This window comes from Delphinus delphis, chromosome 19 (assembly GCF_949987515.2).
Source record: "Delphinus delphis chromosome 19, mDelDel1.2, whole genome shotgun sequence".
In the NCBI taxonomy this organism is placed as follows: Eukaryota; Metazoa; Chordata; class Mammalia; order Artiodactyla; family Delphinidae; genus Delphinus; species Delphinus delphis.
The window spans coordinates 7,785,886-7,801,527 of record NC_082701.1 but is presented as its reverse complement, the minus strand read 5'-3'; the positions used below and the strand labels follow the sequence as shown (position 1 = coordinate 7,801,527).

General features: G+C 61.2%; 2 protein-coding genes across 7 annotated transcripts in view; one reads left to right on the top strand and one right to left on the bottom strand.

The window, feature by feature from the left end:
- Positions 1 to 393: 393 nt before the first annotated feature.
- Positions 394 to 6,761, top strand: GALK1 (galactokinase 1). Of its 2 annotated transcripts, none has more exons than XM_059998006.1 (8): positions 394 to 684; positions 1,546 to 1,735; positions 2,165 to 2,284; positions 2,488 to 2,623; positions 2,735 to 2,916; positions 5,985 to 6,135; positions 6,238 to 6,404; positions 6,493 to 6,761. In XM_059998006.1, exons 1-8 carry the CDS (start codon positions 394 to 396, stop codon positions 6,759 to 6,761), a joined length of 1,506 nt encoding a protein of 501 aa, XP_059853989.1. The 2 variants fall into 2 exon arrangements, with proteins under 2 accessions (XP_059853989.1, XP_059853990.1); XM_059998007.1 differs by having other exon boundaries at positions 642 to 858; positions 6,238 to 6,400; positions 6,493 to 6,637.
- ITGB4 (integrin subunit beta 4) overlaps positions 6,759 to 15,642 on the bottom strand; it is a 31,132-nt gene continuing 22,248 nt past the window's right edge. The window contains exons 28-41 of one of the 5 annotated variants that reach the window (XM_059998002.1): positions 14,695 to 14,852; positions 14,173 to 14,353; positions 13,890 to 14,027; positions 11,876 to 12,058; positions 11,657 to 11,788; positions 10,351 to 10,548; positions 9,578 to 9,814; positions 9,270 to 9,428; positions 8,694 to 8,843; positions 7,945 to 8,133; positions 7,706 to 7,861; positions 7,460 to 7,624; positions 7,274 to 7,381; positions 6,759 to 7,166 (exon numbers count right to left, since the gene is read on the bottom strand). In XM_059998002.1, the coding sequence (XP_059853985.1) occupies positions 7,027 to 7,166; positions 7,274 to 7,381; positions 7,460 to 7,624; positions 7,706 to 7,861; positions 7,945 to 8,133; positions 8,694 to 8,843; positions 9,270 to 9,428; positions 9,578 to 9,814; positions 10,351 to 10,548; positions 11,657 to 11,788; positions 11,876 to 12,058; positions 13,890 to 14,027; positions 14,173 to 14,353; positions 14,695 to 14,852 (2,294 nt within the window). In that variant the 3' untranslated portion in view covers positions 6,759 to 7,026. Of the gene's footprint in view, positions 7,167 to 7,273; positions 7,382 to 7,459; positions 7,625 to 7,705; positions 7,862 to 7,944; positions 8,134 to 8,693; positions 8,844 to 9,269; positions 9,429 to 9,577; positions 9,815 to 10,350; positions 10,549 to 11,656; positions 11,789 to 11,875; positions 12,059 to 13,889; positions 14,028 to 14,172; positions 14,354 to 14,694; positions 14,853 to 15,642 lie in introns of those variants that run through there. The other 4 variants (XM_059998003.1, XM_059998004.1, XR_009517064.1 and 1 more) reach the window with 4 other exon arrangements.

The following is a 15,642-nucleotide window of genomic DNA, read 5'->3' as shown; positions in this document are numbered from 1 at the left end:
AGGTGGCTAGTGTCAGACTCTGGGCACCAGGCCCTGGGACCAAGGTTCCAGGCTGAGAAAGCACCTGCTGGGGCCAACCGACCAACCTACCTTGGCAGCTGGGTGGGTCCTTCCAGGAGGGGCTGGGCCCACTGCTGTCCATCTCCACCTTCCCTACTCCTCCATTGCTAGGAGCTGGGCCAGCAGGTCCACTCTAGAAAAGAAGCGTGTAGAAAGTGACTCCATCACACTTGGCTTTCCTTATTTCTATTTACACTGATTGTCTGGCGGCCCTCTTACAGATTTATCATCAGAGGCTGGTGACCTCTCACGGTTGCAGGACTTTAGGACCTAGGAGAGCCTTTTGGGAAACCCAGGTGTGGGAGGCCAGCTCTATTGCTCCGGCTGGGGTAGATGGCTGGGTGGATGGGTGTGGACACAGAGAGGGGCACCAGGGCCAGGAAAGAGCAGCTCAGATGTCCCGGGCCGGCCAATACCCGCCCCGCTGAGCGCCCAGCACTTCTTTGGAAAGCCCGCCGCCAGCCCGCTCCGCGCGCCCAGCTGGTGGATTGGGCCGGAACCGCGGGCGGGGCGGGGCCAGCGCGGCCCGATTTGGGGCGGTGCGTGCAGCTGTGTGAGCCGACGCAGCGCGGCTCCGCCCCGAGCATCCCGGGCCGACCCGACTGCGCCCGGCAGAGCCGCAGGGTGAGTGTCATGGCCGCTTCCGAGCAGCGCCAGCCCGGGGAGCTGCTGGCCAAGGCCCGGAGAGCCTTCCTGGAGGAGTTCGGGGCCGAGCCCGAGCTGGCCGTGTCGGCCCCGGGCCGCGTCAACCTCATCGGGGAGCACACGGACTACAACCAGGGCCTGGTGCTGCCCATGGTGAGGGGCTGCGGGGGAGGCGCCATCTCCCCGCTTGCACTGTTGGGCGGGCCGCTCCGAACTTTTTCTCCAGCCGAGTGTGGGGGACGAGCACGTGGGAGAGACCCTGGGACGGGGCATTTCACACGTTGGAAGGGAGGAAACGGGGAATCCGCGAGGAAGTAGGCTATGGACCGCTGATCCTCGCCATCTCCTTGGGAGCCACCTCAGATTGTGGGGGGATGCGGAACGGGGCCCAACTGTAAACCGAGGCGAAGTAGCCCTAAGCCTCCTGGTCCGGCCCGTTCAGTTCGCAGAGGAGGGAGTGGAGGCACAGAGAGGGCTAGTGATCTGCTCAAGGTCACACAGCTGAGATGGAGCTGCCTTAGCCTGGGGCCATGTCCATCCCACTGTGCATCTTCCAAAATGGGAAGGCGTCAGAAAGAGCTCGTCTGATTCTGTTTTCCTACTGACCCACAGCCAGGAGCCCACGCTTAGGGCAGAGTCCAGGTCTGCACTCCCGCTGCACTGGCCCTGCCCCTGAAGACCTATGGGGTGGGACCCAAGCCCCCCAAGGCCAGATGGACATGCAGGCTCTTCCCTGAGACACTCCCCATTCCCTTCATGTTGAGCCTGGAGGTCACCTCCTTGTCTGTCCCTGGCCCCTTGGTAGTGGAAGTTTTGCACACTATTTGTTTCTTCTGCCAGGCGCTGGAGCTTGGGACTGTGCTGGTGGGCAGCCCCCGGGCAGATGGGCTTATCTCCCTCCTTACCACCTCTGAGGATGCCGACGAGCCCCGCCGGCTGCAGTTTCCCCTGCCCACAACCCAGCGGCCACTGGAGCCTGGGGCCCCCCACTGGGCCAACTACGTCAAGGGAGTGATTCAGCACTACCCAGGTATGGGGCCCAGGCCTGGGTCAAATTCCTGTCTCTCAGCCGCGAAGCTCATTAGCTCATCTAATCCACTGTGGGGTAGGCATGCAGCGTGGAGCATCCCCATGGTACAGGTGAGGAGACTGATGCCCTCAGAGGTTCTAGAACTTGCCCATGACATGATTGGAGGAGCCAGGGTTCAAACCCCAGCCCGTTGGTCTCCAGAGCCCTAAACCAGGAGAACTAGGAGTCTGTGTCCCAGGAACCTCAGGGTAGGAGGATGGAGGGCGGTGGACCCCTTGGCCCAACAGGTTGGTGGCCTCTGACAATTGAGACACAGTTCCGCAGAAGCAGCTGCCAGGCAGTTGCCTCCTTTATACCAGGATACATGCCCTTCTTGTGCTCATCCTCCCAGATGGCCCGTCTTACCGTCATCTATTCTTTCTCCTGCAGCTGCCCCCCTCCCTGGCTTCAGTGCAGTGGTGGTCAGCTCAGTGCCCCTGGGGGGTGGGCTGTCCAGCTCAGCATCCCTGGAAGTGGCCACGTATACCTTCCTGCAGCAGCTCTGCCCAGGTACCTCCTAGACCCCAGCTCCCAACGCAGCCCTCCTTCCCTGAGGTCCTGTGATCAGAGCTTCCTACCCCAATTGTGGCTTTGGGGGAGTGGGTGGGGAATCTCCCTGGAGTATCACTGGACACACTGGGGGCTGCTCCCATCCTCCCACCCCGAGTGCCCCCTCCTGGGCCCCAGCCTTCCCACCTTGCCCTGTGCTGCAGACTCGGGGACAATAGCCGCCCGGGCCCGGGTGTGTCAGCGGGCTGAGCACAGCTTCGCAGGGGTGCCCTGTGGCATCATGGACCAGCTCATCGCACTGCTGGGGCAGAAAGGCCACGCGTTGCTCATTGACTGCAGGTCAGGGGCTCCCCTTGTCCCCTCCCACCTCGTAGGAGAGCTCCTGGATGAAACATGTGCGGCAAACAGACGCTTGCCCTTGTCATCTTCCTGGCTCCATCTCCATCCCAGGTCCCTGGAGACAAGCCTGGTGCCGTTGTTGGATCCCAAGCTGGCTGTGCTCATCACCAACTCCAACGTCCGCCACTCATTGGGCTCCAGCGAGTATCCCCTGCGGCGGCGCCAGTGTGAAGAAGTGGCCCGGGCGCTGGGCAAGGAGAGCCTTCGTGAGGTGCAGCTGGAGGAGCTGGAGGGTGAGAGCTGGCTGGGCGCACTGTGTCCTGGAGATGGCTGGGCACCCTGGGGTGAGGGGGGCTTCCGGGCTCTCGTTGTGGCTTTGACCCGGATGTACGTCCCCTCACCTCCAGGGACCTCTGCCAAGCTCTGCCCACTCCCCCAACGCTGCTGACTTAGGACTGCTTGAAATCTCCATATTGTTTTTTCTAATGTGAGGATTAAGCGTCCACCATGGAAAATACAGAAAAGTACAAAGAAGAGGACTTCCCTGGTGGCGCAGTGGTTAAGAATCTGCCTGCCAGTGCAGGGGACACGGGTTCGAGCCCTGGTCCGGGAAGATCCCACGTGCCGCAGAGCAGCTAAGCCCGTGAGCCACAACTACTGAGCCTGCGCTCCAGAGCCCATGTGCCACAACTACTGAAGCCTGAGTGCCCAGAGCCCGTGCTCCGCAACAAGAGAAGGCACCATGAGGAGCCCGCACACCACAACGAAGAGTAGCCCCTGCTCGCCACAACTAGAGAAAGCCCGTGTGCAGCAATGAAGACCCAACGCAGCCAAAAAAAAAAAAGTACAAAGAAGAAAATAACAAGCTATAAGATCACTACCCAGAGATAGCCACTATTAGCATTTTAGTATATTTCCTTCCAGTGTTTTTCTACATCTGTATCTTTTTTAAAATTAATTAATTAACAATTTTTTTTCTTTTTGGCTGCATTTTTTTTTTTTTTTTTTTTTTTTTGCTGTATGCGGGCCTCTCACTGTTGTGGCCTCTCCCGTTGCGGAGCAACAGGCTCCGGGTGCGCAGGCTCAGCGGCCATGGCTCACGGGCACAGCCGCTCTGCCGCATGTGGGATCTTCCCGGACCGGGGCACGAACCTGTGTCCCCTGCATCGGCAGGCAGACTCTCAGCCACTGTGCCACCAGGGAACTCCTGCATTGGGTCTTCGTTGCTGTGCATGGGCTTCAGTAGTTGTGGCGAGCGGGAGCTACTCTTTGTTGTGGTGTGCGTACTTCTCATTGCAGTGGCTTATCTTGTGGAGCACGGGCTCTAGGTGTGCAGGCTTCAGTAGCTGTGGCACGTGGACTTCAGTAGTTGTGGCTCGCAGGCCCTAGAGCGCAGGCTCAGTAGTTGTGGCGCACGGACTTAGTTGCTCCGCGGCATGTGGGATCTTCCCGGACCAGGGCTCGAACCCGTGTTCCTTGCATTGGCAGGCGGATTCTTAACCACTGTACCACCAGGGAAGTACCAGTTTTAAAATTTTTAATTGAAATATCCCTGACTTACAATGTTATGTTAGTTTCAACATCTGTATTCTCAAGGTTGAGTATACGCAGTGTTGCCACCTGCCCTTTTTTTTTTTTTTAACTTAACATTATCTCAGAGCCCTTCTCTATGTCATGAAAGGCCTGTCATCAACATGGCTTTTTAAAGCTACATAGCATTTCAGCATCTAGGTGCACTGTAATTTACTTAACCATTTTCTGGTAATCATACCTAACACCGTGATGGATTTTTTTATTATATAAATTTATTTATTTTTGGCTGCGTTGGGTCTTCGTTGCTGCACACAGGCTTTCTCTAGTTGTGACGAGCGGGGGCTACTCTTTGTTGCGGTGTGCGTACTTCTCATTGCGGTGGCTTCTCGTTGTGGAGCACGGGCTCTAGGTGCGTGGGCTTCAGTAGCTGTGGCGTGCAGGCTCAGTAATTGTGGCTTGCGGGCTCTAGAGCACAGGCTCAGTAGTTGTGACGCATGGGCTTAGTTGCTCCGCGGCATGTGAGATCTTCCTGGAACAGGGCTCGAACCCTTGTCCCCTGCATTGGCAGGTGGATTCTCAACCACTGCGCCGCCAGGGAAGTCCCTGTGATGGGTTGTTTTTTTTGTTTGTTTGTTTGTTTTTATTTTTGGCTGCATTGGGTCTTCGTTGCTGCACGCAGGTTTTCTCCAGTTGTGGTGAGCGGGGGCTACTCTTCATTGTGGTGCTCGGGCTTCTCACTGCGGTGGCGTCTCTTGTTGTGGAGCACAGGATCTAGGTACACGGGCTTCAGTAGTTGTGGCTCACGGTCTCTAGGAGTGCAGGCTCAGTAGTTGTGGCTCGCGGGCTCTAGAGCGCAGGCTCAGTAATTGTGGTGCGTGGGCTTAGTTGCTCCGCGGCATGTGGGATCTTCCAGGACCAGGGCTCGAACCTGTGTCCCCTGCATTGGCAGGCGGACTCTCAACCACTGCGCCACCAGGGAAGCCCCTGGACGCCTCTCCTTTTGACTTCCCCTTTTCTGTTATTTCCTCACCCTTGTCACTGCTGTCTGAAACTTCAGGACACTGAGTCATCCCTGCCCGCCTTTCCTTCCTCCCCACACCCGGCCTCTCTTGGTCTCTGACTGTTTTAACAGCTGCCATCTCCCGGCGCTGGCTTCTCCCAGCAGGGCCCTCTGCGCAAGGCAGTCACTTTCGTCAACTAGAGCTCAGCTCCATGCCTCCCCTGCTCCCAAAACCTCTCTGGCGCCCAGAGTCAAGTTGTAAAGTCCTAAGCGCTCGGGGCTGCCGTTAGCGACTCAGCTTGCTCTGCCAGCTTCAGCGTTAGCCAGTGGGACAGCTTGCTGGTTCCCTGGGGTGCCCCGGGCAGACCTGGTCTGTATCCCAACTCCGGAGCCCTGGCCCTCGGAGGCTTCGCTGTTAACTCCAGCAAAAACACCAGCAGGACTTTTCCTTCCTGTTCTGTCTTGGCCTCTCGAAGGCAGCACTGTGTCCCACGCACCATGGAAGCACTGAGTCTGGGGCTCAAACTGCTGTTTATCGAGCCCCCACTGTGTGCCAGGCGCCCTGCTGGGGGCACTCCATGTGTCTGCTCAGCCTCCCCTGCACGCCAAATGAGGCGGTTCTCCCCTTTTCTAGTCGAGGAGGGGAGGCTCTGAAACCTTGGTCACCAACCCGAGGTTCTACCCACAGCTTGGTCAGAACCAGGTCTCAGACTGGAGATGCCCCCGCCCCCCCCAGCCAGCGCCCTGGAGCCATCGTGCCCCTCCTCCACGTCCACAGGGGCCCAGAGGCGGTGGATGGTGGGTCTGCTGACTCCTTTTCCGCCCCAGCTGGCAGGGAGCTGATGAGCGGGGAGGCCTTCCGGCGGGCGCGGCACGTGGTGGGCGAGATCCAGCGCACAGCCCAGGCAGCAGCCGCCCTGAGCCGCGGCGACTACAGAGCCTTCGGCCGCCTCATGGTGGAGAGTCACAACTCGCTCAGGTGAGATCCCCGGGTGCCCATCACCTCCTGGTCACAGGCTGTCCCCTGTGCCGGATGGGGCTGGTGCAAGGCCTCCCGCCTCCCCCCGTGTCCTCTCTGCAGGGATGACTACGAGGTGAGCTGCCCCGAGCTGGATCAGCTGGTGGAGGCTGCGCTCTCTGCGCCCGGGGTTTATGGCAGCCGCATGACAGGCGGTGGCTTTGGTGGCTGCACGGTGACCCTGCTGGAGGCCTCTGCCGCTTCCCTAGTGATGCAGCACATCCAGGTGGGTAGGTGCCAGAGACTGGGGGGAGCGGGAGAGAGGGGTTCCTAGGGCCGTGCTGTGCTCAGACCCCACCCCACCCGTCCCTCCTACAGGGGCAGTACAGCGGGACCGCCACCTTCTACCTTTCCCAGGCGGCCGACGGCGCCCAGGTGCTGTGCCTGTGAGGCCCTCCCAGGCCGGCCCACGGCAGGCCTGCCCTCCAACCTGGGTGCTCAATAAACTTGTATTACCTCTGGCTCTGATACCTGCCTGTCTCCAGAGGTGGATGTGTGCTTGGGCATCAGAGAAAGGTGTGTATAAGAACTGCTCCCCTGCTCTGGGCAGGCGCCAGAAACATGGACAGGGCAGAGCTCAGCGGTAGCAAAATCTTTTATTAAGTGCAGAACAAAGCTGGGACCTTGTCATGCTGGTCCTAGCTCTTTGCTTACAAATGGGCCTGGGCCCAGGGTAGGAGGGCAGCCGAAGGGCCTTCCGGGACCACTTCGTGCCTCCCAGAGGACACCTACCCCCTGCTCTGTGGCCAGAGGCACCGGCCCTGCGATCAGCATGCGAGTGGGCTGGTCGCCAGGGGTCCAGGGATGGAGTAGCTGAGGCAGCGCCAGGGAGAGGAGGTGGGGGTCGGGGGCTCAGGTCTGAAAGAACTGTTGGTCCACGTGGGTGCCGAGGGTTCCACTGGTGGTCAGTGTCCGGCTCACAAACTCCTGTGTCACGTGCCGGGTGAGGGAGCCATGGGCTTCCAAGTGCTGGGACCCCAGGGTCAATCCGTCTGTAGGGGAAGAGGTGTTGAAGGGTCCACCTGGGTCCCCAACCCCCTTTCCTCTGTTGGCGCTGTGCTCCCCCGGGAGAGCCAGGAGCCCCCGCCGGGCAACTCACCCAGTAGGACGGGCTCAGTGGTGCTGGAGTGGGTGGTGGTGATGCTGTACTCTCCTGGCATTGGGTACTGGAAGAGCCCCGAGTGGCTGCCCAGCTGTGGGAAGGGGCCTGGAGTGGGCAGAGGGGCCAGTCAGAGGGTGGTGCCAGGAGAAGGTGTGGCCAGAGAAGGGGTGAAGCGGCCTCTACCTCCAGCCTGGGACTCGATGGTGATGATGCCCTCACGCTCCGGCCCGAAACCTTGGGTGGTCTTGGCCTGCACCTTGAACTTGTAGGGCACGTTCTCGCTGAGGCCTGGCACCGTCAGCCGGCTCTCGGGGCTGTCGCCATCCACCAGGAACGTGGTGGCTGGCTCTGGGCAGGGAAGATGCCTTTAGCCTCGGTGGCTCCCCCTCCACCCTCCCCCTGGTCCCCCGACCCTGGGGCGGGCAGCACCTCCTCCGTGGGCCATCTCACAAGTCACCAGGTAGCCGAGGATGTCGCCATCAGGCCTGCGCGGCCGCTCCCAGCTCAACTGCAGAGAGTCTGGGCTCAGGGCGGTGAACACCAGTGGGCCCGGGGCGCTGGGCGTGCTCAAAGTGAAGGCAGAGCCTGGGGACAGCAGAGGAAGGGTGTCGGTGGGTTTGTGGGTACAAGATGGGGGGACCACTGTCAGGGTGGGGGGGGTAACTCACCCGGTAGGGGGCAGAGAGGGCTCTGTGGGTGCACCTGTGACTCGATAGTGATGACACCCTCGCGCTCTGGGCCCCAGCCTTCCTGGCTCTGGGCCCGCACGCGGAACACGTAGGAGTGGTTGGGCAGGAGGTCTTCCAGCACCACCGAAGTCTGGCTGGGGTTGGGGATGTTAAGCTGATGCAGGTCACCTGGGTGGGGACGGAGGCAGGTAGCAGAGCAGCAGCATTCCTCATTCCTATCCCCGGCCTGATCCCACCCCTTCCCTAGGCTACTGTCAAGACCTAGCCACCACCCGCCCAGCATTAGCTGTGGCTTGGGTACCGGTGGGGTCAGCCTTGTATAGTATGGTTGGCTGTTCAGGTTGTACGCTATACAAGGGATGAGTGGAACCTGAAATCCCATCTGTGTATGTTGGCCGTTTATGGGCCCAGGGCATGCTGCCGCGAGTGTGTCTGCCCACGGAAGTACCACTTCCCGACTCCTGAAAAGACATCTCAGAGGCCAGCAGAGGCCCTGGGTCCCTAGGCCGGTGAGGCCTTGTTAGGTAAAACCTAGCAGTGGGAATGATTTGGAGAGAGGCCTAGGGAGGTGGATGAGGACTCATCAGAGGAGGCAGTGGGAGTCTTAGAAGAGCGAGACTCTCTCAGAAAGGTGGGTGGTGGGGGGAGCATTAGTGTTCAAGGGACTTGGGTGGATTCCTGACAGTCGGGTGTCCCCGCGTGTCAGCCCGACAGCAGCCGTGCCTCACCGCCATTCAGCAGCTGGTACTCCACGCTGTAGCCCTGCAGCGCCCGCTCACACTGCGGCTCCTGCCAGCTTACTTTCAGAGACGTGGGTCCCAGGGCTGAGAACACCAGGCGGGTGGGTGTGTTGGGCACACCTGCAGCCAAGCGGGAGCCTGGAGACAGGAGGCCACAGTCAGCCGGTGTCGGGGGTGTCTGGGCAGGAGTCCTAGTTCTAGCCCTGACCGCCCTCGCCTCTGGCGCCTGCATGGACCGCCGGCCAGGCGGCCCACTCACCCTGCAACACCCTGTCCAGGCCACTCAGCACCTCCTGAATGTCCTGTGCAGGACGTGGGTGCGGGCCCTGCCTGTGCCGAGAAGGGGTGAGCTCGTGAGTCAGCCGGCCCCCACCCTCCTCAGCTGGCCTGGCCCCTCTCCTGCCCCAGCCCAGCACCCCCAGAGGACAGAAGCTGCGTTAGGCACCAGCGCTGATGTGGATGGAATGGATGGTAAGGCGGCACGGGCAGCGGCGGCGGTGGGTGGATGGGTGACAGATGGTGCAGGACAGCTGTGGAGGCACCGGATGGCCACCCCTGTACTACCTGGGCCCCAAGAGGGTGCTGCTGGCTGCCCAGCCAGGATTATAGAGTCCCTTGAGTCCCCAGAGTGGGGGACCCCCTTCATCTGAGCCCGACTCCAGGACCCCAAGGCCCAGGACAGCGGAAGCCTGCTCCTCCCGTGTTCCCAGATGGGAGGGAGGCCTAGGGCAGGACAAAACAAGAGTGAGAGGGCAGGAAGTGTGCACGTCAGAGGATGGGCAGGAGGGGGACGGCAGGCCAGCAGCCCGAGCCTCCAGGAGCTGGAAGAGAGGAAGGATTAGGGGAGAGCAGGGGAGGTGGCGGGCACTCACTCTGGGAGGAGAGGGAGGTGAGGGTTGAGTAGTCCCTGGGCAGCGTGGACGAGTGCGAGTGTTCCGGGCGGGTCAGCGAGTGGTAGTCCCGCGAGAGGGTGGAGGACGTGCTCAGCACGCGGTGGGGCAGGTGTGGGCTCAGGTGGGTGCTGTAGGCGGCGTTGCTCACAGCCATCCTGTGCAGGGAGTTGGAACTGCCCGGGAAGGCAAAGTCCATCCGCCCGTTCACCAGGTGCTCTGTGGGGTAGAGCAGGGTCACCGGACCGGCCCGCACCAGACCTGGAGCCCCTCGGGGCAGGCTGCGGCCCTGGGAATTCCCTGGATTACCTACCCTCTGGGGGCCCTTGGCATAAAAACAACCTGCTTCCCTTGGCCCGCCAGGGACAGAGGTCCTTGGAGGAGTACAAGGGCCCCCTAGGCGTCTGCAACTCAGGTCCTGTGGCCCGGCAGGACGCCCCTATGGACGGCCGCTGACCTCAGCCGGGGACTCACTGCCCCTGTAGTTGGCCCTGCCCTGGGGAGAGCCCAAACGCCTGCCCTTGGGTCCCCTGAGGCCTCTGAGGGGTCTCCTTGGGCACCAGGGCCTGCCCTGGACACAACAGACTTGGAAGGTTGGGGGCAGTCTAGCTTTGGGGAGAGCCCCAGCGCCTGCCCTGGGGTCCCTTGGCTCTGGGGTGGCAGCCGGGCAGCCTGGCCGCGGTGGGCTCTGGCTGGAGCCCAGAGGCAGCAAACCAGCGAGCCTAGGTGGGTGCGGGTGAGGGCAGGCCGGTCACCTCCCTCCCCGCCGGCACCCCGCGCGCCCCCATCGGCGGCGCCGTCGTCCAGGGGCCCGCGGGGCGGCTCGGCGGTGTCGGAGGAGCGCCGGCTGCTGGCCGACAGGCGCGGAATGAGCTCCGGGGGCAGCTGCCACGTGACGCGCCGCAGGTCCAGCTCCTCCCCCAGGAGGGGCTCGAACTTCCAGCCGCTGCCGCCTTGGGAACAACGAAGGGCCGCATTGGCACCGCCGGGGGGCGCGGGCGGCTGCGCAGAGGGGCTGGGGGAGGAGGCGGGCGGCGCTGTGACGTGAGCCCGTCCTCTGGCTCTCTGGGATCCGGGTGTGTGCCAGGGAGCCCGGTGGCCGGTGAGGCCCTCGCCCAAGAGGTGGAAGAGGGCGGCCCGGGCTGCAGCTGGCGAGGGGAGACCCCTGGACTAGAGCCTGGGCTCTGCCACCAGCTGTGAGGACTCCCTGCTCTGAGCCTCAGTTTCCCATCTGGATAACGGAGGGAGTGAGCTCTCCCCTGCCGGCCTCCCAGGGGCAGTTCCAGCAGCCGGAGTGCGTCACAGGCAGCCAAGTGTAGTGCAGCTGCGCTGGGGCACCTGCTGCGTACCAGCTGCTCTTTACTTCAGACCCTCAACACTCTCAAGACCCTTGGGCTTGGGCTCCTTAAACCCAGGCTTGACACCATGGAGGCCTGGTATAGGCAAGGATGGAAGAAAATACAAATCCTGAAGGATTTTCACTAATGGTGGTGTGTGATTGGCATCCCATTTCAGATCAGAAAACAGGCACAGAGAGGGTGATTCATCTGAATTCCTGCAGCGGATCCAGAGCTAAAACTGAGTCCCCAAGAGTCCCGGTCGAGGGCTCTTTGCGTCACACTGTACAGGGCCAGTGTGGGGAGACACTGCTCTGTGGGCCCCAGAGCCCGGCCTGCCTCCTCCCACATAGCCCTGTTCCTGGGAGGTGGCCCGATTCCATGGCACTGCTGGTGAGCCCTCCAGTCTCCAAACTGTGATTCCAGTCCCATGTGCACGAGCCTGTGTGCATGTGCCCCAAGCACGTGTCTTTCTGCCTGTCCTCACAGACGTGCACACTGTTCACTGGGGCCACGTCGGCTCTGTCCCCCCTGTACCCAGAGCCAGTGTGGGCCTGCCAAACCGTCGGCTTTGTAGATGCTCGCCTGGGGCTGAGAGGGGACTTCTGGTGTGACCGTCGTGCCCAGTGCTCACTGGCCCCTTGGCTCTCTCTGGACACCAGTGACGGCCCCACCCTCTACCCAGGACCCCCACCTTCCTTGCAGGCGTCCCAGGCCCACTCACCAGTGTCCTCAGAGACGCTCGGCCTCTGGCTGCCCGTCGGGGAGCGGAGCACGTCATCGCTGTACATGAGGAAGCTTTCGTAGTCTTCCCCACTCTGGGCGTCCACGATGGGGATGTCCGGGATGATGGGGACTGCAGGGCGGGAGCGGGTGAGCCAGGGCCCCAGCCTCGGCCTCCTGCCCGCCCCTGTCTGCCCTGTGCCTCCCACCCGCCACTCACTGGACATGGGCCGCTTGGGCTGGGTGGCCAGGTTGATGATGGCCTCCCGCTCAGGCCCCCAGCCTGCACCATTGCGAGCCTTGACCGTGTAGCGGTACGGCTGGGACTCCCGCAGGTTCTCGATGAGCAGCGTCCGCTTCTTGGGGCTGTCCACCAGCACCTTCTTCATGGGCCCGATGGGTCCTGGGACAGGGAGAGTGCTTCAGAGGGGTCACCAGCTTCTGGCCTGCTGCATCCCTGCCTCTGGTGCACCAGGACTGTTGCACAGCCCCTGAACTGCACCCAGGAGTTTGGGGAACGAGTCAGGGAGCGAGCAACTGTTGAAACCCAGCTGCGTGCCAAGCCCTGAGAACCTGGGTGTGACTGGCTTAGAGAAGCCTCCACGCGGCTCATCGCCAAGTTAAGTGGCAGAGACAGACTAGACTCAAGTCGGCCCCACTGTCACCTCTACCAATTGGTAAAGGGTCCTGCGTCCATGTGCGTCTGCGTGACGCTGGCTCCAGAGGCTTGGGCGCCCTCAGCACCTGTGCCTCCCTGTCCACAGCCAAACCCCAAATGCACGGCTGCCCTGGTCACCTGGGCAGGGACGGGAGGAGAGAGGCAGGCCTGAACCTGCACCTGAGGACAGGCTGAGGCCTGTGAGAGCTAAGGGCGAGAGCAGAGGGGAAGCAGCTCTCCTCCACCACACCTGGAAGGGTGGACGCAAGCCCTGGGAGAGAGAAGGAAGAGACCCCAGGCTGCTCTAAGCAAGGTACGGTGCCTAGGCCCCCATGTGACAAGATGGGGCCCTCTATGTTGGAAGACGTCTGGGAGACCAGAAAATGTCCCAGTTCCCAAGGGGTCCAACGGAGGGCTCTGGAAAAACAACACCTGCTAAGCTTCATGCTGTTTCTTTGCCCCACCGTGTGGCCTGCGGGATCTTAATTCCCGAACCAGGGATCGAACTTGTGCCCCCTGCAGTGGAAGCATGGATTCTTAACCACTGGACCACCAGGGAAGTCCCTTGATGCTGTTTGGTAAGTAAACAGCTGTGCTCCAAGAATTGGCTGACGTTGGGCTGTCAGCCGGGGGAGGTCTCTAACCGCCCTCTCTCGTCTCTGTCCACCGGGGGGAGAAGGGAAGGGGGCCACCCCGAAGTCGCTGATGCCCTCGGGCCTGCCTCGCACGTTCGTGACACAGCGGAGGCCTCAGCAGGCTAAGGCCGTGGGCTGAAACCGTCAGTCATTCCCGGGATTAAAGGCTGGGTCGGAAAACACTTCCTGACAGTGGTCCATGGGTGGACCAGGTGTTGTAAACTCAGAATGAGCCAAGGATGTGATGCAGCTGCTGACAAGGCTGTGTTTGGTCAGCCAGGCTAGTAAAGGGCAAGGAGCCTGAGACCCAGAGCAATCCCGCTGCCCTCGGCCCTGTTGGGCCACCCTGGGGGTGGTAAGCCTGACTCAGCTCTCCATCCCTGCGATGGGCCAAACGGAGGTGAGAGCGCAAGGAGAAGGGCCCCGCACCAGGCGAGAGGTGGGACCAAGTTCCCTCAAATAGTTTCTCATCCTGACAACTGGCAGGGGTGGTCCCTCCCCTTTCCAGGACTGGGAGAAAAATAACAATTCTGCCAGGTGCTTTGGCCTAGGGCTGCCAGATACAATATTGCATGAAATGTACTAGAAAAATTGTCTGTTTGAAGTTCAGGGCGTCCTCTGCTTTTATTTGCTAAATCTGTCGACTCTACTCTGGCCCTAAGAGAACCGCGTAGAATTGAGCCATTCTAGTTACCTGCGTGGGCAGGCAGCCCTGGACCTGTGACCCCACTGCACATATATAATCTCAGGCCCTCCATCCCTACCCGCCCTGGGAGCTTCTGGGCCTGGCTTTGGAATGCAACTCAGCCCAAACCTGACCACAGACCTAACGATGCCCCAGGCAGTCAGACATATGGGCTCATCCACTGCCCGGGACGCCGTGACCTCCTCCCACTCTTTGCCCCCTCCCTGGGGGCAGAAGGAGAGGTCCAGATCCTTACGGCTGTCCTCGTTGACCAGGCCATAGCAGACCTCATAGGCTGTGATCTCGCCATTGGTCTCAGCCGGCTCAGCCCAGCTCAGCTGGGTCACGGTGGAGGAGACGACATTGAAGGCCAGACGCCCCGGCTCGCTGGGAGCTGGAGGGGGAGGGGATGCAGGAAGAGAGCTGTCAGCCGCAGAGAGGGGGCAGAGTTCTAGGGGGTCGGGGGACAGGGCTGGGCACGCTGGCATCAGGGTAGCTGGGGGGCAGACAGGTGGATGGACAGAAAGGCGAGGCCTCACCTTCCGGGTGAGTGCGACAGGACACCAGGGAGCTGTAGGGGCCCTCGCCCTGCGCCCCGTAGGCGCACACCTTCATCTCGTAGTCGCAGTACGGGTACAGGTTGGTGAGCTCCACCGAGGGCATCTTGCTGTCGAGGAGGTGGGCTTCGGACTCAGAGTCACCCTGGATCCAATACTTCACCTGCTCCCGGGGCGGGGCTGGTCAGTGGGGAGCAGCTGGCAGAGCTGATCGTCCCTCCACTGAGCCCTGCCCTTGTGTTACCCCCTTTGCGCACAGACAGGACCGAGTGACCTGCCAGGTTCACACAGCAGGGCTGGGGCAGGGCAGAGGTGTTTCTGGGGTGGTGGGGCCACAGTCCAGGAACTTGCCTCTCCCCCGGGGCACAGATGCGGGTTCCCCCGTCCACTGAGGCCAAGCATGCCCTCTCCTCTCCCTCAAGGGCCCTCTGCCCCCCGGTGGCCCACCTCCCCGCTATGTGCCCAGCCTCCCCCATCCACCACCCTCGTTGCCCCCCACCTTACCCGGTACCCTGTTGGCTTGCCAGGAGGGGGCAGCCAGTTGAAGTGGATTTTCCGGGACCCGGTGGCCTTGGCATTGGGGTTCTGTGGGGCACCCAGGTCACCCCGGGGGAGTAGGGGTGATGATAGGGTCTGGCCCATTAAGGTCCCGTCCAGTTCATCTGTAGTGGGTCAAACCAGGGCAGGGCAGCCAGCTGAGACACCCCGCTTTTGAGGGGGGCAGGAACCCACCGTCGCCACCAGGGGGCGCCAGAAGCCCAGTTAAAACATCAATGCTCCTTCCCTGCACCCCCCTCAACTGAGACCTGCCAAAGGGGGTCTCTAGAGGGCTGGTGCCCCCATTAGTAAAGCACAGGGCATCCTGCCAAACTTGGGGGTGCCCAGGAGGGTCTCTGGAGGGATGAGAAGGAGGAACGAGTTTGCTGTCTCCCTTTGGCAGCCAAGGGTATGTCCCACGTGAGAACATCTGGCTCCTCCCAACGCCCTCCATCATTCCTGGACCCCAAGACTCCGCCTCCTGCCCCATCTTCTCGGCAAGCCTCCTCTCCGGATGGGCTCACAGACCCCACTATACAGTTCTCAGGACCCATAAGAACTGTTTCACCCCTTCTGGAAACACCTGCATTTTAGCTGGAATTAAGGCCGAAGTCCAAGGGCTAAGGCCCTTAGTGGTGGGATTCACAGCCAGCAGCAGGCCGGTGGCCACATGACCCCAGCCTCTCTGATTGAGAGTACGGTTGCCAAATAAAGGCAGGATACCTAGTTAAATTGGAATTTTAGATAAACAACAAACACTTTTTTCGGATAAGTACATCCCAAATAGTGCATGGGACATACTTATACTACAAATGTGGTTGTTACTTACCTGAGATTCAAATTTAACTGAGCGTCCTGTATTTTTACTTGCTAAGACTGTCAAGAAGCCCCCAGCCCTGCTTAAGCTGACTCCAG

Coding starts and splice junctions, on each gene's coding strand:
- GALK1 (XM_059998006.1), top strand. CDS start 394: ATGGCTGGGTGGATGGGTGTGGACACAGAGAGGGGCACCAGGGCCAGG. Junction 2,624..2,734: donor GCGTTGCTCATTGACTGCAG/GTCAGGGGCTCC, acceptor TCTCCATCCCAG/GTCCCTGGAGACAAGCCTGG. Junction 2,917..5,984: donor GCAGCTGGAGGAGCTGGAGG/GTGAGAGCTGGC, acceptor TTTCCGCCCCAG/CTGGCAGGGAGCTGATGAGC.